At 38.0% G+C, this 23,150-nt stretch overlaps 1 protein-coding gene across 1 annotated transcript in view; it reads right to left on the reverse strand.

Annotated features, from left to right (window-relative positions):
• Positions 1-23,150, reverse strand: part of STAB2 (stabilin 2) — a 93,288-nt gene that overhangs the window by 16,941 nt on the left and 53,197 nt on the right. Inside the window, exons 38-55 of the mRNA XM_007425270.3 lie at positions 22,456-22,651; positions 21,479-21,574; positions 21,215-21,260; positions 18,933-19,009; positions 17,183-17,308; positions 15,981-16,054; positions 15,368-15,439; positions 12,808-12,927; positions 11,878-11,925; positions 11,639-11,722; positions 9,078-9,224; positions 8,212-8,352; positions 6,953-7,012; positions 6,575-6,751; positions 6,374-6,466; positions 4,624-4,770; positions 2,369-2,425; positions 1,119-1,242 (exon numbers count right to left, since the gene is read on the reverse strand). Coding sequence (XP_007425332.3) covers positions 1,119-1,242; positions 2,369-2,425; positions 4,624-4,770; positions 6,374-6,466; positions 6,575-6,751; positions 6,953-7,012; positions 8,212-8,352; positions 9,078-9,224; positions 11,639-11,722; positions 11,878-11,925; positions 12,808-12,927; positions 15,368-15,439; positions 15,981-16,054; positions 17,183-17,308; positions 18,933-19,009; positions 21,215-21,260; positions 21,479-21,574; positions 22,456-22,651 — 1,885 coding nt within the window. The remainder of the gene's footprint in view (positions 1-1,118; positions 1,243-2,368; positions 2,426-4,623; positions 4,771-6,373; positions 6,467-6,574; positions 6,752-6,952; positions 7,013-8,211; positions 8,353-9,077; positions 9,225-11,638; positions 11,723-11,877; positions 11,926-12,807; positions 12,928-15,367; positions 15,440-15,980; positions 16,055-17,182; positions 17,309-18,932; positions 19,010-21,214; positions 21,261-21,478; positions 21,575-22,455; positions 22,652-23,150) is intronic.

Here is a 23,150-nt window from a genome sequence, read left to right on the forward strand (position 1 = left end):
GACTTTTTTTGTATTAAAAAAAAGTTTTGTATTTCTATAAGCTGGGGGCTACCATTGATCCTTTTAGATATTTTCCTCTTGTTTTGGTCACAAAGAATTCACATTCAGACTGAGTTTGATATTTTTACGTGGGCACACCGACATTCTGAACTTATTTTAGAAGGTTCAGATGAAAATATAATACAGGACAGGGCTTCTTCCCAGTCTGCAAGAAGCAGATAAGGTGCCCACTGGAATCAATATACATTTCATTTATAAGAATATTCTTTCTTGAGCTTAATTATGGAAATTAGCCCAGTAAAAGGCAAAGAACTTTAATCTAAGTCTCTTCAAAAGATAACTATAGAGAGAAGAGTTCAGAAGCTCTTGATTTCAGATAGGTCAGTTCCCCCACTCCAAAGTTCAATCCATCTAGTCAAAGAATTTTAGTCTGCTGCATAAAAATCTCCAAATAGTTTAACCTTAGCTCTTCCAATTTGATTATCTTAGATGTGTTGCACTAGAATCCTGATTTTGCTTCACCAGCACAGCCAATTTGACTGAGGATGAAAGAAATTGTAATACAACATAACTATGGAACACCTTGTTGGGGAAGGCTGATCGAAACAAAGTGATCCAAGACTAAAAACAAAATATATATTTTAAGAAATATGATTGAACTACAGTTCACTTTAGTTTCTGCAAGTTTCTTTTGGCTCAGTTCCCCCACTGCTCAAGCACCTACTCCATTTTTGAAACATGCTGAAAATCCTCTAAAACTTACTTTCAATATGTGATAATGAATAGAATATACCAGGAGTAGCAACTTTTCACATGATTAGTTTTTAAAAAGATCTTCCATCTGTCTTTATCATATGCTACATGATTGACAAACCAACCTTTCTGCTTAAAGGTCAAAATAGACATGACTTGGGAGAAATGTGGTAAGATATTTCATGTTGGGGGTTATTTTAGGCAACTAAAGAAGGATCCCATTTTCACTAGAATGGTGGACCAACTTTCCCCTTGTTCTTTTTCTAGATATGAATTATATCCACTTCTACACCGGCTAAAAACCCCATGCAGATACCTGTAGTCCTTCATCAAAGCTCAAGTGTTTAATAATTGCAAAGTCTTACCTTGGCATTTATTTCCAAAGAATCCTTTACAGCACTGTGGTATTCTCACTACCAAAGAGCAGCTCCTCCGACAGCCTGACAGGGTCCTGTGACCGATAGTATATTCACACAGCTGCTTCTCTCCCTTATGATTTTATATACGGGAATGGGAAAACAAACCAACCAACCAGGGAATTAGCAGAGTCAAAGGCATAAGCATCTCTGTTCATGCCCACAAGAGTTTGACTGTTGGCACAAATTCCAAGTTACTGTATGCAATTCATTTCAATACTTATTCTGTGAGAGCCAGTGTGATGTAGTGGTTAAGGTGCTTGTCATGGAATGTGGGAATGATCTTGGGAGACTGGGTGCCCTAGGGAATGGTCAGATAAGAGTCAACATAGTCTGCAGCTGGATAGTGGGTGGGGCAAGAGGCTCACAAGAGACCCTCCCTCATTTCTTGGGGTGTAAAGGAGGCAGGGGGAGAATTGTACTTTCAGACTTGCAAGATTCTGTGAATATAGCCATACAATAAAGTAGAATTAGCTCATCTGGTCATGTTTCTTGTCTGGTCCACCTGGTAAGGCTGACAGTGCTGGACTAGGGGTAGAGAGACCCAGGTTCTAGTCCTTCCTTAGCCATGGAAGCCACCTGAGTGAGCTTGAGCCAGTCCCTCCCTGTCAGCCCTAATCAGTGTCAGGCCCTGCAACAAGCTGGCTGATTGATCCTCATTGTATCAGGCGTTGATAGCTTTGCTTGTGGGAACTAGGTGAGCACAGCTAAAACAAGGTGACCTTGGAACCAAGTGGGACAAAGCTAAGAAAAATAACTTATTTTGTTGTATGCTCTGATTTATTCGCAGCAACCTTTTTTTTTTCCAACAAGATGGCATAATTTTTTCCTATCACTTTCAACATCCCAGGACCACAAAAACTGGACAATGAAGCCATGACATTATAGAAATAAGTAGCACTTATTTTTATCCAGGTTTCAATGATTATTTGGGAAGGATCTGTGTGGTGATTGTTTTGCCATTTAACGTACACTAATCCTATCCAAAGACATATAACACATCTTATTTCTCCCTGCCCACCCCCACCCTCCCATATTGGGCAGATATTGTACCACCAATATTTTCTGATTTGCCAGATCTAGGAAGAAGGTAAAAAAAATAGAAATTGGGAGCTTTGTTTCACTGTTTCTCTGAAACGCCTTTTAAAAAATCAGTTTATAATTTAAAAATTGAGTAAAAAATGTACAGTCACAATTACCGTTACTTTACTTCCATCAGGACACTGAGCATTCCTGTAACAGCTGATGCAATCTCCCTAGAGATTGAGAAAGGAAAGCACATGCCTTAAATCAGATACTTAAAAGAACTTTTTAACCATTTTTTAAAAAACACATACTTGTTAATGCATACAATATAAATGCATGAATGCATGAGCTGCCCAGCCCAGCATTATGAAATACACTGCAGACATAATTCCTGCTTATTTTTGCAATCACACTCTTGCACAGATAGATGTACTGGTTTCCATGTTCCAATATAGAATCCAACTCTTGCTGTTTGCAAAAGTTCCATAAAATCAGCACATCTTGTTTTTACATGAGTCGTGTTCATATTAAGAATGCATGGAATGCACAAACCACCACAATGAAAATACAAGAAGAGTTAAAATATATGACGAGTTGGAAACAACAGCCTCCTCCCCTGATGAGGGTTCAATGCATTTAGCTGAATTTGGCAGAGTCTATGTTTAGACAATTAACCCACAAGGCAGCTCGGATGCATAATGGAGAATTCTGCAAAAGGCAAGCCAAGTAAACAAGATGAATGAATAAGGCACTACACTTCATCAAGTTGCCTTTACAATAGTTTTGCTATCACTTACCCATAGTGTTTTCTGTTTATAGGCCCTTTTTATATGTAACACAATTATTCCTGCTAGGCCACAGCGACAGCTAGCACACTGGCTACTTCATTGCTTTGTTGTTTTAAAATAACAATTTGTTAATAAAATAAAATAACCCTTAGCCTAAATATGACCACCCTGTATAGCAATGAGAGAGAGTAGGTGTCCTTTAAAAGGACACTAAGTTCACATATTTCCTTTTCTAATCACACTTGGAAATTGCTTGCTAACTACTTTTCAGCTACTAGAGATGTTTGGATCGACAAGTCTGAAAACACCAGGTGAGTCTGCCTTCAATCCTTAATGAAAGAAAAATTTAACCACAAGTTTAAGAACTTAAAAAAATTGAAATAAACAGCACAAAGCTAATTAAGACTTTGATTTTAGAAAGTTATAAATGGATGAAGGGTCCAGATAAATTTGAAATAAGATTTTGGAATTAATTATAAAGAATCCTTCCTGTGGGAAAGTGGACTTGTTTTGAATTTTTTCTAAGATATAATAAAGATAAGCAAATTTAAAAATTGGACACTAAAGGGAACTAAATATTTTAATTAAAGGAGAAGAATACACAAACCTGATTAACAGCTACAGAATGACACAAAATATTATAACATTGGAAATACTGAAGGATACTTTTGAAAAAATGGAATCAGAAGTTAGTATCAGCAATGTCAATAGTGATGTTTGCTTCTATAGATAGACTGTGTCCAAAAGATGTTATGGAAGAAATGGCAGAAGAGGGACAAGTTTTATTTGGCAAGACAGAAACAGAGTTGACACTGAAAGTGGATCTACAAATGACGGGTTACAAGAATGACATGGAAAAAGATGTCTTACTGGACATACAAAAGAAACTGGTTGATGCTTTAAAAATCAAAAGGGAATTACAAATAATAACCCAAGAGAGTGACCTAGATAATTCTTTTATATTGGATTTACAAAAGAGGTTTGTTAAAGTTTGGATGAATCTTGTGAGAAGGAGCAAAAAAGAAATGAAAAAAAAATCAAGTTCTATAACATTACTTGAATGGACTAAAGATTAAGATTGAACAGATGATAATCATAGGGAATAACTGAGAGCCAGAATATAATTTAATGACTTCCCCCCCCCCCGATAAGCAATAAAATAGATAAGCGTGTGTGCATGACCATGAATACATATGTATATGTGTGTATACATACAAAGGATGTCCCAGAAATAATAGTGCAGTTACTGAAATAAATATCAGTCACCACAATGTTGTTATTGCTATTATTAATTTATTATCATCATTATGATTATTATATCTTCCACATATATTTATTTGTGCAAGAGGTAGTAATTCTTTTTAAATAACATTTTAACTTTTTTTCTTATTTACTTCCAAATTTGGACTGCCCTATTGCTTCTGGGACAGGATGGATGGATGGATGGATGGATGGATGGATGGATGGAAGGAAGGAAGGAAGGAAGGAAGGAAGGAAGGAAGGAAGGAAGGAAGGAAGGAAAGAAAGAAAGAAAGAAAGAAAGAAAGAAAGAAAGAAAGAAAGAAAGAAAGAAAAAAAGATACTGTGATGGATTCACGTGATATTTAGAAAGGCAACAACATTTCAATAGAAGGACTGACCGGAAATTCGGATGTGATAAAAGTGTCACAGCGACCTCCAAAGATGGGATCGGTTAAGATGCAGTCAATCCCGTAAGCAATGCCACCGTCAAATTCTAATTGCCTTTGTATGATCTTGCACTTCCTTTCATTAAGGAACAATTCACCCTAAAAAAGAGATATAAATTCATGATCATATTAAGAAGAAAATATTAATATGACAGGATTAGGGAAAAAAGGAAAAAGTAGATTAATCTAGGCAACCTGGTACCTTTCATATGTTTGGGACAAAACTCCCATAATGCTAGCCAGCATCACTTATGGTCAGAGATCATATGTAGTTACATACTTACCCATCACACAATTCTGTTTTGGTGTAAGCAACGTTATGCAAAGCACAGAAAAAGAATAAGAAATAGTAAGCATAAGAAACCAAAGGCATGAGATAATAGAAAAAGAAAGGAAATATAGATAAATCTAATTTACACCAAGACCATTCTGTATACCACACAACACATTTCTGACCTTGCAAATCATTCTGGTTTCTACCACATTCTTCACCATTTCATACATTGCCTTTTGTTATTTAGGTTTCTCAATTCAGCTCATTTTAGTAAAACTATCAAGGTACACAAATTCATCTACTTGCTCTAGTTGTTTGCCACTTATGCATAATTTGTACTTGTTCATTCCATCTTCCCTGTTAACCATCACATTAATTTTCATGCTTTTTGTTGTATGATGCAACCTATGAAACATTCACTGCAAATAATCCTAAACCAACAACACAGCATTGTCTGCATATAAACGTACATATATATTAACATAACAAAAACATACACTCTAATATCACAAGCATAAGGAATTATACTGTACACATATCCATAAATACTGTACATGCATCCTTGTCTTACCCATTGCTTCAAGCTGAACCATTCTCTACATGACTCTGTTGAGTCCTGCAACACCACAACCTGTTGTATTTGCAAGCCATTGGAAGCTGTTCCAACTGAAGATACATTTCCTGTATGTTTATTTCACAGTGTAGTTTGCATATCACTTTCCAGAGTTTTCAGGACCTTGATAGAAGGCACAGGGTGGGAATCAGCCTTCCCAATCGCAAAAAACAGAACACGCATTTGCATGCACATTCTTCTCAGTGCAGAGTTGTGTGAGAGAGGGAAAAAAACCCTTCATTTCCAATGTTTGCAAAGCAGCCAGAGCTTTTGGTTACTTGCAAAATTCTGTCACTGAACTGCAAAAGGCTGTGTGCAAATGCTGAGACAGTGGTGAGTTGCTAGTCCAGATATTGTCCTCATCTTGTAAATTCCATGGTGTTTTTTTGGGCTGTGACTCAGAGGGCTGGTAGGAGTTCTACTTTTTTTTGAAGGGTAAATTCCAGATATTGTGGTTGAGAGATTTTAGTTCCTCTTCTTGGATTTAGTCCTTTGAAGTTCCATAGGTTTGATTTTTGTCCCCATGATTTTGTGTCTCCCATGTATGTAAATGCTTGGAGAGATTAGTTGAAATCTAGTGTTGGAAAAATATTATTTTACACCCTAACTGCCAGAGGTAAGACTTTATAGAGTCCTAAGAAGTTTGATCAAAGTGTGTGGTCCTTATTTCTTCCTCCATGCTGCTACATGTAGAATGAAAATACCTGATGGTCCTTTGTACTTATTGGAAACTGGTTAATTTATTTATGATGCTGCAAGATGATTAGCATGGTAAAAAATTATGGATCAGCTTATTAAAAGCAAGAAATACTCACAGTATTGGTTTCATCATCACCACATTTCACACTAAGATCTGAACCTTGAAGTGTCTTCAGTGAATCTGAGCTAGGGAGGGCATACGCTAAAATCTGTGGAAGATACAGGGTAAAGGTGGAGAAAATTCAACTTTAGAATAGAAAAATTCTGTTGTTTTTATTTTATAAAGGATCCAGAAATTGTGAACTTAGAACTCCTACCTTAGCACTCCCAATAATATGGAATTTCAAGTACTGTAGCAGTTTCTCTTTGTTTGACATTTTAAATAGTTCATCTTGCTGTTCCTTTGGCAGAGCTCTGATCACTTTGTCGGTGGGCCAGAACAAAGTGACTGGTTGATGAAGAGGATCAGTAATAAGATTTATCAGTCCTGAACTCTAAATAGGACAGAAGAGAATCTGATTTTCTTTCTCAGTACAATATTGGATGTAATCTATCAAGCAAACAGTGGGGAGAATGAATAGGATCTTTTCATTTGGCATCTACAGTCTACTCAGGCATATCTACCATACAGACTACCAATTAATGATTTAAGTAGAGTTATGAGTTTGAACTCTAAGTCAACCAAGTAGACTTACTTCTATCAAGTTGTAGAACATGATGTACCCATTTTTTGCTGCAATAATTTTGAGGTTTTCCTAGGAAGAAGAGAAATACTGGCTAAGTTTGCCAATTTAGAAAATAGAACCTCAACTTATTTTCAGAAATATTGATTGTTGACACACTATGAATAAAATGCAGTGCTGCTTTCAGAAACATATCTCAAAGTCCACCTCAGGAAATATCTTTGGTTGCAGTTGCTCTACTTCTTAGTCTAGTATCTTACCAGAAGTGGGAAACGGGAACAGATGCTTATATAGATTTCCAAGAGGGAGAATGGAATATGCATATTGTACTACTTGCTTTAAGGATAATATATAGAATCAGTTCTAACACATAGCACTAACTGGTGAAGTGGACTGCATCTCAGTGAAAACAGGAATATATTTTGGAAGCCAAGAGGCTGTGAAGACATATCTTTTTCTATCAGCATCAAACTGTTCTTGATTTTATGTGAAGCTTCTGCACTGCCTATTAACCTTTACAGTTTATGTTACCTCTATCATGCTAAAATAGTGGTTGTCAGGGACTGACAATGGAGAAAGATTCTCACTCTCATGATATGTGAGATTCCATTATGCCACTGAGATCCAAAATGCTAGAGGAAGAGATATTGGCCTGATCCAGGGGGGTGTTTTTCTTTCTTAACCCACAAATTCAGTAGTTAGTTCATAGTTAGGATACAACAATCTATGGGGTTTAGTATCCACAATTTTTTTTTTTTTGTGACTGCATGCGTTAAACAAACTGTAAATATAAATGTCTATACTATACACAAACTATAAATGTCTTTGTTACTGGACATCCTGGTTCAAAACCTGGATTACCTGAAGTCTCTTTCAAGGTGCATGACTCTTACTAGCCAGTCTTTTGCTGGTAAGCAGTGTGCATATATTTTGTGTGAAAAAATCAGTATTTAGGAAAAGCTAAGTGTGATAAACAACACATACATCTCTGTGTGTGTGTGTGTAAGCAGCATATACATGTCTGTGTCCTATATGGTTGCTTTTATCACAAAAGGATACCTGCAACAATGATAACTTATCAGTCTTTTAGTGAGGAAGCTCTTTTTTAAATTCATTATCCCTGACACATTATGTAATTAACATTTTAATCCTATTTTAACAGGTTCATCAGTTAGCAGCAAACAACATTGTACTTAGCAGCAAACAACATTGTTATTCATAACCCAGCGGCTTTTAATTAGTTGATAATTTCAATGCATATTTGAGTGCACCTTTACAGGTTTTGATTGTCCAGGAGGAAACTCTTGAATCTTCTGTGGAACCAGGACCTTGTCTATGATATGGATTACTCCATTTGTGGTGATTAGATCACTGGCTAATATCTTCGCTTTGCCATTCAAAAGCACTGTGTTCTGAAAACATCAAAATGTACAATACAAAGTCACAGAGCAATTCCACAATCCTGAAATAAAGCCAGGTGATTAAGCAGTCAAAGGGAGAAACCCCTTTTCCTTTCTGTACCACTTGCCATGCTGCTCAGCATGCTTGCAAAAAGGAAAGGGCAAGTGAACATAGCATTACAAGCATAGGAGTTCAAATACTGTAAAGGATTACATGTTTGAGTAATGTTGCGGTATTGAATGGGTCTTTGATGTAGCCCGTAGCCTCATCATTCAATTTAAATGCACAGGAGCTATTCTTGCATCTAAAGTGTAAACACTGATTGAAGGTACAAGCTCTAACAAGAGATCTGTGAATTATGACCCCTCAGAAGAGGCAACTTAACATCATATTCATTCAGGGAAGTGTCTTCATCCAAGAAATATGATATTCCCAAAGCCAATGTAAGAGAGTGGAGTGGTGGTCCAGCATTTTAATATTAGAATTATAGGGACTCAGGTATTTCAGAAGACTTAGCAGATCAAAAGCTGTAGAATTCTATCCAGGAAGGATCCAGATGCTTTTCCCTTTCAAAGCTTTCATAATATTTCTGTGAGAATCTGCAAGCAGTGAACCATAATTTCTGGATTCTCATTTTACATGTGATAATTTCAGTTGTCGCTAACAGCATTGCATCTCTTTTCTGGGATGACCAATGAAGACATAGTTATACACCCGGTCGATGAGAGATGGTTACCTGTACAAATGTGACCTTGAGCGGATCTCCTTGGAGAGTGATGACAGTTTTATCTGAAGTCAGGTCATTATACAGCAGTCCTGTACAGGATATAATATGATAACGAAGAATCTGGGGCATCACACCTTTGGAAACCCAATTGGATATCTTGAAAAATAATTTTTTTGAAAATGATATATTAAAGTGGGGGAAAGCAAAGAATGAACAATTATATTTTAGATTTGCCATTATATTATTGGGAACCAAGCTGTCATAGATTTTTCCAAAGTGATTCTAAATGAGAGACCAGGATCTCACACAAGAGAATCCTGCAATGTGTTCCTGTTTAATTGGAAGACAATCAATTTCACTGATCAGGCTTTACTTCATAGAAACAGGCTGGAGAATTTATGACCTCCATACCCTGCTGGATTGTAACTCCCAGGGTCTCATTATTCTCCATGCTGGGGATGGGAGGGGTGCTGCTGTCAGTTATAATACAACCTGGGTGGCATATAAATTGTAATTGTAATAACAACAACAACAACGACGACAGCAACAGACAGCAAATGCTGCCTCTGCAAAGAAGCTGAAGAAACAGTGGACCACCTAGTTAGCTGCTGCAAGAAGATCACACAGACTGACTACAAACCACGGCATGACAAAGTAGTAACAATAGTGCACTGGAATATCTGCAAGAAATGCCATTTGCCTGCAAGCAAAAACTGATGGGACCACAAAACAGACAAAGTAATAGAAAATGAAGAAGCCAAAATGCTCTAGGACTTTAGAGTTCAGACAGACAAGCACCTGCCACACAACACCCCAGACTTAACAACTGTTGATAAGAAAGACAAAACAGTCTGGATAGTGGACATTGCAATTCCTGGAGAGAGCAGAATAGAAGAGAAAGAACTAGAGAAAAACACAAAATATAAAGACCTGCAAAGAGAAGTAGAACAACTATGGCAAAAGAAAGCAAAGATAGTATCAATAGTAATAGGTGCCTTAGGTGCAAAACATCTGGAGCACCTAAATCATCATCAGTCACAAAATCATCATCAGTCAATTGCAAAAGGCAGCTTTACTTGGAACAGCTTATATCCTGCGGTGATACCTTTAACACCATCAAACAACATCTGCCTATCCCAGGTCCTTGGGAAGGACTTGATAGGTAGATAAAAATGTCAAATCCAGTTTAAACATCTGGCTATGCGACCAACCATAATAATAATAAATAATTTTTGGAAAGGCAGATAGGTTTCTTACCATTGCAATAGGGCCTCCTTCCCCAGTCTGGGAAAGTGGCTTACGAAACTTAGGCCTAGAGCCTTAATGCTCTCTCATGGCCTTGCATATACTTCTGAACAGTCAGTTCATTGCAGACAAAATATAAGAAACCATATTTGCCATTTTTTAAATTTATTGATAAAGAGAAAGAGTTCTGATTTAGCATAGTACAGTGTTAGAATGTTAAACTAGTACTGCAGACACCAAGGTTCAAAAGTTTATTCATGAATGACTATCTCTTGGTCTAATTTATTCTATAAGGTTGTTGTGAAAACAACAGTAGTAAGGAAGAACCCTCTGTGGCAGCTAAACCCCTTAGAGGAACGCAGCTGTATACATGTTATTTGATATACATCAATAACTCTGAAGTGTTCATAACACCAGTTTCAAAATGAATTTGTAAGGATCACTGAAAAGTCATTACCTTATCTATGAATTGGTATTTAATTCATTCATGCCAAACCTAGGTATATGGTACAGCTTAATATTTTAGGAGCATGACTCTTAAATTGATTTCTATTTATTTGCTTTGTTTGCTTATTTACAAAAGGTACTGACTGCCTCTGTCTGAGTTGTTACATTGGCTGGTATTCTGACCCTGCTTCCTTTTTTCTCCCTGATTATCCTTTTGGATTTCATAGGGAAAGAAAAGTGGGTTAGAAATATCCTGTAAAATGAATGCAATGGACCGAGGCTAGATCAGACCTGGGTACAACCTTTCTCAGTCTATAAAACCAAATCCAAATAGTGGAGATTATTCTTTCCTGGAAGACTTATTTGCATTTACTAAATTCAGTGGCACAGTTCTGAATAAAACAGATGTGGCAAGATTCAATGCTTCTCCTCCAATGTTCTCTTATCCAAGGATATGAGAATCAGTAGCCCATTCTGTATCAATCCTTCCAATGAGCAGTTGTTGATATTGATAAAGGATTGATACTGAAGCTCAAGCTCAGATACTTTGGCCACCTAATGCAAAGAGAAGACTCTTTGGAAAAGACCCTGATGCTGGGAAAGATGGAAGGCAAAAGGAGAAGGGGATGGCAGAGGATGAGATGGTTAGATAGCATCACTGAAGCAATGAGCATGAAACTGAGCTAACTCAGGGAGGCAGTGAAGGACAGGAAGGCCTGGCGCGATATGGTTCATGGGGTCACGAAGAGCTGGACATGACTTAACAACTGAACAGCAATAACAACAACAGCCCATTCTCTGGAATTATTTGCTGTTTGGGTAGGCAGTGAGTCCTTAAGAATGTCCCATCTATCATCCGAAGGCTTTTGTGTACTTACTTTTAATTCAGCAAGAATGGCTTCATTGGTTGGTACAAAAACAGTGAAAGGCCCTGCTCCTGAGATATCTCTGATCCCAGCATCCTAGAATAATGGAAAGCAAAATGCACATGTCAGCCAATATTTATTTCAGGCACTTTTATATCCCCCAGAAAGCTACTGAATCTGGAAAAAAAATCTGTCTTAAAAATGCTTTAAAAATCAAGACACTGGGAAGAGACATCCTGTAACTTTCTTACCATTAGCTGCCCATTAAACCGAGTAGTATTGAAATTCTTTGAAAGTTCCTGTAATAATAATAACATCAAAAATATTAAAATAATAAAATGGTGCCCTGTAACACCAAAAATGTAAGTATATGAAACTATTGCAGAAATAATTTCTATAGCTTAGTAAGAAACAGCTAGATCTGAGTTATGTTCTGTGCTAGAAATGGATGTTTTGCCATCTTTACAGGTCTCTGTATGGATCAAGCTGTCCTAAGGCTTGTTGTGTATGTGGTGCTGCTAAGTGTCACAGTGACCCTGCTAGAAAATGCTAGGCTATGGATATAATGGTTTTATAGGAAAGCCTTTTAGATGGCTCTGTTGTGCTGGGTCGTGACGTACTTAGCCAACATTACCATTCTCCCTTCCCATCACTGTATTACGTGCTTTATAACTTTTACTTGAACCAAACTGATTTCCATCCCTGGGTGTATGCAATTTCACTATTCAAGAATATTGAAATCAAATGCTTTTACTGTTTCTTAAACATGGGGGTGGAACTATTTGCATTAGAAAGGGACAGTAAAAATTTAAGACATGCGCAGCCTCCTGTCCTTTGGCTACAAAATATTTTTGAAAACAAACAAACAAATAAATACTAGCAACAGTGGTTTCCTCTTGTCCCTACAGACCGATACTAGGCCAACTTGCAACTGTCCTCCACATTTCTCATTTAGATGATCCCTGGAGCTCTAGATTTGGGCTCCAAGGTCCAGACTTAGGTGCCCCCCAGGGGTATAATTGCACCTGATCAGTTGCTAATGTGTTTTCCTGTGGTATCTGTTGCTATATTCAGGCCTTTGTAGCTGTTGTCCATACAGAGGCCATACTCTGATGTAATTTGGCCTGTTGCTACTGAGCACAAACATTGATCACACATATTCAATAAGAAAGACATCTCACCATGAAGATGCTGCCTCTGCAAGTAAACCCATCTCCAATGTAGTTGGGTTTACAGGTGCAGGTCCTTTCTGACTGCAAAGTATCATTGCAAATGGCATTTTCTCCACATCCACCGTTATTCTGATAAGAGGGAAGCAAGCAACTTCAGCTGAAATACACTTTGTCTCAATGAATTTCAGTACAAGTCTCAATGGGTAAGCCAAGGGGAAAAGCTGCCAGCCAAAATGAAACTGATTTAAGATTCCACTGTTTGAACGGCATGTTACTCTCTCATAGATGCAGAAATTAATATTTTATTAGTAATGAAGAAGGGATGAAAACGACAACTCTGCTGGTTTTCTCGGTTCCTCTCTGGTACTGCAAGAAGACTTGCCATGGGGCTAGAAGATGAGTGAGCAAGCACGGAGAAGCGCTAAGAGAGACTTTTTTAAACAGTTATTTGAATATCAATTGGCCAGGAATACTGGGCAAATGCAATACTTTTGAAACAGAATAATCCCCTGAAACACATCTGGGATGCAAAGTGCATATTGTAATTGTATGTAAATTATTTGATCCTAATTGTCTGGGAAAGTCTTTCAAGGCAAGACAAAGCAATGCACAATGATAAAATTGTCAACAGTGGGATCTACAGCAAACATGTTGATGCCAAAATGATGACAGGCATGTGCTGATGCTGCCATGCAAATGCTACCCCTACTTAAAGTTCCACACACGTCTTTGTTAGCCTTTCCTTCACCCCCACCTACACCAAGATAGTCAGTTTGAAACCAGTTTGAATAGCCATCCTTACAGGAAATTGTTACTTCTACATTCTGGAATATTTCCATGACTCTACATTGTATTTCTTTATCTTTTGTAGAACCTGGCTGCCAAATTTAAGAAGAAAAAAAAGAATGCTCTTGAGGTATCCAATATGAACTGCAAGCAGAAAAATAATATTTCTGAGATCAGAACCTTCATATCATTGTATCAAGGTATACAGTAGATCTGAGTGCATTTTTACTGGGAGATCTATATGGGCTATGGGAAAAAGAGAACTTATTTCCTTAAAGCTTTCTGTGATGCTAACCCTAACAAGTTGCATGAAGCATGACAGGTATACAGGAAGAGTTTTAAAATAATGTCATAATTTACACTTTTGAATAAGATTCTGGTTGTCAAAGAAATTGGCAAAATGAAGACCATACAAAAGAAATGATAAAAAAATAATAAAAATGGGGGAAACAAGTTCTTTCCCACTTTTGATTACCATTAGGGGATCCTTGCAGTTTGGGATTCAAAAATAAAGCAGTTGAACCCTCAAATCAGGGAAAAAAGACCCACCAGTCTTAGATTATGCCTATACAGAGCTGTTTGAAAAGAACTCTTATAAATACATTGGCTCTGTCTATTCTTTGTACTTTTGTTGCTCATGCATGCAAAGACCAGCAATGAATAGAGGCATATAAATGGCAGGAAGAAAAAAAATAAAGCAAAGATGTTGAATTGTGGGTAAGAGTGCCAGCTTGCCACTTGAAAGCATGTTTATGCATGGGCAGGTGCTCCAATTTGCTTTTCAGGTAGAAAAAGTAAAGCACTCTTATCTAGCACTGAGGGTAAGAAACACTCAGGACCAGCCAGAGACTTGGAGAAGCAGGAGTATCTCCAGGGTATGGAAAGACAAGCTGGCCACCAGAATGGTATGATCAAAGCTCCACTCATTTTTTACGTGTGTTGCACATGCAACACATATAAGAAACAAGTAGAACTTTGATTGCACCATTGTGGCTGCCATCTTGATTTTGTGACCACATCCTGTGGACACCTCTGTTGGAAACCTGGAAAAAGGACAGGAATGCTCTTGTTTATATTTTTCAGTGGCACCCCTACTATTTCCAAACTGGAAGGAATAGTTAGTCATTGTGATTAGCAATTATGAAAGTCTTATTGTCCCTGTTTGTTCTTCTGTGCAAAATGAAGGATGCAAAGGGGCGGACGGGGAGAGCGCAAGGGTTGGATTCTTCCTGGAAACTCTTTGCAGATCCCATCGCCTTCAAGCAAACAGGGAGGCTACAGGAATACAGGTCTGAGAAAAGCACTGGGGAAAAGCACAACAAAGCATCTTGTAGGAGGGACATTAGACCGGAACATTTCTGCTGGAAGTTTCTCCAATGTGTAGTGTGCCCCCCTGTGGCATTGCTTTGCTTAAGAGAAGCACAATGGGGGGAGGAATAAAAATGAAAATGTTTGGCATGGTAGTAGCACTCTAAAAAGTAAAATTGTTGGATGATTTTTTTTTTTACACAGAAAGACAGAAAGATAGCTAATTTCAGTTGCATTAGCTTCTTATCATCACTACCAGAATCAAATTCCTGGCCTTATCCTAGTGAATCTTAGCTGGAGGCTAGAGCAAACTCAGTGGCTTTTCTTACATCTCCTTACTGCTCATATATCAGTGAATGCAGCCAATGTAATGGTGGTTAAAAAAAGCTGCCAGCTCTTGACTTGTAATAGAGGTTGTTGCCTGAGAAGTAAAGGACATATATGAAGGACAGTGCCAGTCAAAGTCTGGACTCACCAATGTACAAGGACTGATGTATGTGCATATTTTCCCATCTCCAGAATAGCCATTTAAACAGTTACACGCTGCCTGTCAGAATAAGGAAACAATCCAGGTTAAGATATAGGTGAGGATAGCATGTTATTCCCCCATCCATGTCAGTTCTAGTGATCACTCTGTCCTGCTTGGTTCTCTTTATGCCTCAAGTCTCTGTGCTTCTGTTTTCAGGTTTTCTCCCCACCTGTCAAATCATTCAGGGCTCCAAATAGTTAGATGATATCTGACCTCCTAGTTATGTCCTTGTGTAGGCCACCTAGTTCAGCAGAAACCATATTTTTTTAAACATCATATTTATCATATTTCTTTGGATGAATATGATCCAGGGCTCAGTTCCTGGCATTTCCAGTTAGAAAAGATCTCAGATCCCAGGAAGCAGATAAGGTTTCGGCTTTAAATACCAAAGAACCACTGTCAATCAGAAGTAAGAGCACCAGGCACAATGGACAAGTGTGTCTCAACTCAGTTGAGAGCAGCTGCATGTAATTATATTGTCAAACTGTAGCCTGTGATTTGCCACTATTACTACAGGCAATGTAATGCACAATTAATATAAGATGGGAATACCGTTTACCTTGTTGGGGCCAGTGTGAGTGCATTCTGCATTTTTATCACATCCTCCATTCTTCTCCAAGCAGGGGTTGATTTCTTTAGGAGACCAAACAAAAAAAAAAAAGGGGGGGGGAACCATTTAATATTTTAACTTTCTTGAAACTCAGATTAAATGAGTGCTGCTTTATTGTAATTATTTCTGCTTTTTACTAATGATAACTCCTTAAGAAAATCCTTCTTAGTGCAGAATAAAATGCAGTATTTGTAATGGAGTTACTACATATTTTCCTGAGGTATTCTCTGATGTGTAAGCTTTCCATAGTCATAAGTTTTTCACTTGCATGAGAGCACTTTGGTACAATCTATGTAAATAGAGAAATGGTTTGACCTGTAACACTTGCGCTTTCTGAATGTGCAAATAATCTCATAAACCAGACCAAAACAGCACAACAATATTAGCAATGGATAATATTCTCTTTGAGAGCCAGTTTGATGTAGCGGTTAAGGCACCAGGCTCGAAAATGAGAGACCGTGAGTTCTACTTCTGCCATGGGCACAAAGCCAGCTGGGTGACCTTGGGCCAGTCACTCTCTCTCTCAGCCCTAGGAAGCAGGCAATGGCAAACCATTTCTGAAATCTTGCCAAGGAAGCTGCAGGGACTAGTCCAGGCAGTTGCCAGGAGTCAACAGTGACTTGAAGGCACCCCCCCTCAAAAAAAAACCTTCCAAAAATTTGTTCCTCCCACCGCAGCTTTTCCCAGCCAAATTAGTGCTTCAGCTCTTAGATCTGGCTTGGAATTCTGAAAGCTACCATCCTAACACCTCTAAGGGATATGAAGTCAGGAAAAGATGCTCCACTGTGTTGTTAGCTTGTCAGCTGCCTCATGAAGAGTATGGATGTATGTGCATATGTATATGTGTCTATTGAAGCAAACATATGCAATACACACATTGCATAACATATTTACTGATAAAAAGTGACTTTGCACGGCATCTTATATGACTCCAACTGATTAACATGAATGTGTGCGCTGTCTCTTTAACTTACAGGTTTTAACATCAGTTAGCGCTAACTAAAATGAAAGGCTTAATTACAGAGGAGGTGCTAATTGTGATTAAATGCGAAGGAAGAGAGGAAATGGCAGACATTGTCATGTTAACCGGCAGGAGCAATTTCATGTCATGGAAATATGCAGGATGCGGTAGATATACAACAAGCCCTTACCAAAGCAGGCAATTCCATCGCCAGAGTAGCCTGTTCTGCAAACACACACTCGGTTTCCTGGAGTGGTACGTCTGCATTCTGCTCTGGCAGAGCAACCTCCATTGTTGTTCTCACACGCATTAATAGCTGGAAAAGCATGCAGAAATAGGGTTAGGTCAAATTTGAATTTATAGAAAAATGTCTGTGTAGCCAGAATGCTGTATCTGTGTTCTATAAATGTGAACATGAACTTATTTTATTCCTTATGTGTATACCTAAAATACGTGTTGCTGCAGACTGGCTGACCATTTCTTTGCCAATCAGGATGTCCCAGAAATTGTGGAATGTTATCTTTATAGGAAAACTGACAGGAGATTTCTCAAAGGACAAGTTTATGAGAGGTGTGAGAGGTGATCCCTCTGAGTGGGCAAGCGGGTTGGTTTAAGGTGTGTATGAAGAAATAGGAGATTTTTAAGAGGCAAGTCTGAGCATGATGAATTAGCTACAGGCAGGGATCTCCCTCTCAGGAAATATGATGTAGGATTGGCTATTCTGTAAGAGTGCCTGTTGTTTTCTCTACTGATGCTCTACTTGCATATTTGCAAAAACCACAGATATTACAAAAACTAAGGAAAAAAGACCCACGAGGTTATACTTTTTCCAATCATGTTGCAGATATCCCATAGGTGCTTGTTCACGGTAGAGAGAATAGAGCAGAACATAATTCCTGTGCTTATTTTGGATATGCCTGGCATCCAGTGATTTCATTTTGTTACCAAATATATTTAAAACCCATTAGAATTTTTTCCAGACCAACAATTCTACCATGTAATACCACTTTCTTTTATGTGATGTACTTCAGTCTTTGTGACAAGAAGAGAAGACCCACCATCAGGTTTCCTCACTGTATTATTAGTGTCCTGCAGTGATATAGATATACAGGCTGAGAAGGCAAAGGTAGTGAAGAAAAAGGCCTGGGGCTTGAGCGCCAAACTCGAACCTGAGATATGAAAGAAACCATCCCAAGTCCAAAGGCTGCAGCCCCTCAGTTTATATCTAGCAAGGGACAATATGTTTACCTCCGTGAGCTTCATGCTCCACATAGCATTACTAGATCTCTATAGTCTAAACCCCATTAAGGCTCTGCACTTTTGAATTTTTTAGCACATGGAATTATCTAGCTGACCTAGGCTGATACTTGAAAAAATATATGTAGGTTCAACTTGGCCAGTACTTGGATGGGAGACCACCTTGGAATCCCAGGGCTAAATACAATGTTGCCAAGATAACATAATCAAAAATTGACTCAACTCAAGAGAATATCTTTCTATTTTTTCTTGTTTGGTGAAAGAGAATCTGAAAGGAATGCAAGAATCAAAATGTTTCAGGTTTCACTGGATAATGTACTTGCTTCTTGGGATCTGTCCAGGGTCCTGAAAGGTCTGCTACTGACCACACTGTCAGAATTTGATTTAAAAAATGGCCTGCTTCCTGCCTGCCCTTTTCTCCGGATCACATGCTGGACTTCTAATTGATTCACAATTAATTGTCAGAGAGAAACATTCTCCAGTATCTATTAGCTATCAAAGTTTTCTTTGGTTGAATGTTAGTAAATCAATATTTTTCAAAGCTTGGCTTTTTAAAAAAAGATCAGAAATTAATCCTGTTTTTAAAGTACCTCATTATAATATATTAATTACACCTCCTGCTACATCAGCTTTTTGTGAGTGTCAGGCCTAGATCACATTCAAACAGAATAAATTCCACTTACCTGTACAATATGTACCGTTCCCTCTAAACCCAGCTGCACACTTGCAATATGCTGGACCAACAGGATTGAGAAAACAGCTAAAATAGAAAATCAAGACAGATTACAACTTGCAATTGATAAAAAAGGGATGGCATGCTTGGAAAACCTAAGTTAGTTGGCATCAGATAAATTCACTTCACTGGCTGGGGCAATAATAAAAGTCTACTGCATATGCTAAAGAGAAGAAGTGTATATCTAATTAAGCATCACATTTGCAAATGGAAAATGCTTTCTTGATTAAAAAATTTCTCTGATACCCTGTACATATTCAGTCTGCAGCATGAGCAACATGCGTCTGTTGGTCTAATTTCAAAAGCCATTTGCAAGTGTCAGTCTCTTGTGCCTGATAGCCTGCTGGAAGGGAAGAAAAAGGAGGCACAGAGAGGTGGAAGAAAAGGGGAAGGCGAAGAGGGAAACAAAAAAAGAATTTACATGACCCATTTGACTACTCTGTCTGGTTAACATTAATACATCATCATCCCGCATGGCTCATTGCCATATTTGATTACTTGTAAAGTGCCCTTTCCAAATCTGAAGAACTGTCATTACTGGTTGGAACTGAAATAAACACCCAGCCAGAGGAAGAGTGGATGCTCCAACAAGACAGATTTAGCATATCTTATGGACATGTTCAGAACAAAAGAAAAGTGTGGGGGAGGTGTGTGTGGAGGTGAGGGTCTTCCTTAGTTAATGCTGGTTTTGACCCAGCTCATTACTACAATGCAGCCACTGGCTTAATAACCGAGAGGAATTGCAATACTCAACAGGAAAATATTCCCCTGATGTTATTTATGTTACTCGTTTTATTATAGATGATTTTATGCCACTTCAGTCATTTGGACTGTAGAGCAATGACTGGGTGTCTAATGATTTCCATATGGTTTGGGCTACATTTCCCATCAACCTCAAACAGCATGGCCTGTAGTCAGGAAATAGGGAAGCTGTTGTCCAACATAGTTGAGAAGCACCTGGCTAAAGAAAGTCTTCAGCCCATTTACAATCATTCCTACATAATCTGCAATTCAAGATCTTATTTTAATTTTTATATATTCTTCTTAAACAGGCAAGATAATGCAGAAACTATTATTTCAAATAATATAGATGCTTCTTTTTTTAAAATCAGTGTTTCAAAAGATTATAAAAGTTAGACTTCTTGATCACTAACTGCAACCTCCCCCTTAAGGATTTTTGAGTAAAACAGAAAAAAAAATGAACTTACGATATTTGGTTTTGATGATTAGACATGACAGATTATAGAAAGAAGAGAGTTATGTTGTAACCATAGAGTAAGAGGTAAATTTATAATTGCACTTATAGCGGCTGTAAAGATCAGAAGCTACTTTGTATCCTTTTTCCTTTCTTGCACTTTTAGCTTTCTCTCTGATTTCTTTTTCTTTCTTTTTTCTTACTTAATATTAGTTTGTATTAGCTTTTAATCTTCATTAAAAAAAAACTTTAATAAAATTATATAAAACTTATTGCGACCTCCTACTGCCTAGCAAACTACAGATGCCAGAAACTGGTGGATTATTGGAGTTGTAGGGAAGCAATTTGCAGAAGGCTGCATAGCTCATTACCAGACCCATGAAATGAACGCTCAAGACAATAGCCAAACAAATCATGTACTTTACAATAAGAGAAAATTTGTAAACAGCTAAGGCAAGCAGTGACTGGATGTTTCCTATTTAACAGAATGCTAGCTATGTTGCTACTTTGACACCTATAAGCTATGCTAACCACCATATCAGTTTTGCTCAGTCCACAGGAGCTAATAGTATCCAAACAATATTATTATTTCAATTACTTACAATGAAACTCTGCCCCCCCCCAACCTAGCAAGTATTGTCACGAGAGCTTTTCTCCCACTCCCCCCACTTTTTTTTTTTTTTTTTTTGGTGCCTTTGAGTCAGTTTTTGTCTCCTGGTGACTGCCTGGATTAGTCCCTGCAGTTTTCTTGGCAAGGTTTTTCAGAAGTGGTTTGCCATTGCCTCCTTCCTAGGGCTGAGTGAGAGTGACTGGCCCAAGGTCACCCAGCTGGCTTTATGCCTAAGGCAGGACTAGAATTCATGGTCTCCCAGTTTCTAGCCTGATGCCTTAACCACTGTACCAAACTGGCCCTTACTTCAGATTAATTCAAATTAAATTTTATACCTAGGGAAAATATTAGGGTTAGGGTCAGGGTCAGGCATAGGATGTTGTGAATTCAGTCTAATTCTTATTAGCTAGTTTGATGCAATACATACTTGGCACTGGTGTGGCAGGTATTGTTGCACTTATCATCTCTGATTGCTGGGGAAGAGAAAAAGTATTTTTGTTAGTCAATATTCTACAGTCTAAGACTGATATTCTCCCCTTTCTTGCCTTTATTTTGTTGAGCACATGTGGCTGGGTCCTGCATAGTGTTCAGAGAATGAACTCTCTTTGAAAGAGAGAAGGCCTGCCCAGAGCTGCTGATGACACCATTTACTACTTTTAACTCTGCAATAGGATGCAGCAGTCACACTTACCGCTGTCACATTTGACACCTCTCCAACCCACATCACATTCACAGGTGCCGTCTCCTTTAATACCACTGTTGCATTTCCCATGGATGCAGGCACATTCTAAAAGCAAAAAGGTGATTTTAAATCTGAACAGCTCATAAAACAGTAGTAACAACTAGCATATGACCAGTTATCCCTTAATTTCTTCTAGCTTTTTGTGGATCAACTTAGTGAAATATTTTAACATGATAGTTTATGTTTTGCAGTTACTTGAGTTATATCTTTGTCTACATTTGCTAAAAAATGCTTAAGCTGTAATATCACAAATGTAGCACACGCAACATGGTGTGAGCAATGGTGCTGTTTCTTTCCTTTCAAAATCTGAACTCTAAACTGAGCTCTGAAGAACTGTAGCCTTGTGGAAATCACTGAGATCCAGCAGGCTGTTTTACATGCAGTTGGTCAACATCTAATACAAATGGCAGAGTGGATATTCAGATTTGTTGAATGATTGTTGATTCGTTTGTTGAATTATTCTTCCATGTGTACAAAAGTGCACCAAATCTACTTACCAAAAGAAAAATAAGGGGTTCAGTAATCTGACTGCTAAGTGAACAGTTTGATTTGTTAGCAAATCAAGGAATATATGCAGTTGGGAAGTACATGGGCCATGAATGATACCTTTACTCAGAAATACGTATCAAGATGATAGGCATACTTTGAAAAACACAGTAGTAAAATGTTACATATTAGAACATAAAATTAAGTAAAAGCTGGATAAAGCTTTTGATTATTCATTGATAGCACTTCATTCACTTGGATGCATATGGATCCTCCTAAACTGCTCTCCAAGAAAATCCCTCTGAATTTCACTGTGGTCCACAAGAAACAACAAACAAGAGGATTGGGGTAGCATCATTTGTTACGTCTGTGGCTATGATAACTCCCTGACAATTACTTGGAAAACTTAGCAAGGTAAATGATTCTGAAGCCAGAAGTACCTTGATCACAGCTGTTGCCATATTTGCCTTCAATACATCGATCACAGGCCACTCCCTGGAATCCCGCTTCACACGCGCAAGACCCGGTGCTATTGATGCCATCCAAGCAAATTCCATTGCCAAAACATGTATTTCCGGATAATCCTGGACAAGGCTCACACTGTGGGCCATAAAAACCTGCACAACATTCTTTGGTCTAAAAAGAAATAAATTCTTTAAGGCAACTGTAATTGGAATCCATGGAAAAGAAGAAAACCAGAGAGCAAGGATGGAATTCTTGAGCTGGTTGTCAAGAGCACCTAGATGCCTTTTTGGAATTAGACATAATAATCAGTTCTTCATATTCTCTGGCTATGTTTACCCATTGTGTTGAATCATTGTTATTTTAGTGCTTTTTCTTAACTAACCCAGAATCACTGTAGTCACACAACATGCTAAATTAGCGTTGCTCACTGCTGAGCAACCTTTTGTGGGTATTTTCCAAAAATTTACCTGCACATAAAACAGGGTTAAAATCCAGACTCTTTCTTTTAGTCAGAGGCTAAACATTTTTTTTCTATTATTTTCCCTCTGAGGATCACATGGGGCATGGGCTATACATCATTGGAACATTTAGGAAAAAAATGTGAGGCTTAAAAAAAAACACCAGAAAACAGTTAAATTAAAAAATATATTTTTCAACTTTAATTGTCCTC

Source organism: Python bivittatus, unplaced genomic scaffold (genome assembly GCF_059951505.1).
Source record: "Python bivittatus isolate LINGU-HERP-01145 unplaced genomic scaffold, Pbiv_v1 ctg000330_np1212, whole genome shotgun sequence".
Taxonomy (NCBI): domain Eukaryota; kingdom Metazoa; phylum Chordata; class Lepidosauria; order Squamata; family Pythonidae; genus Python; species Python bivittatus.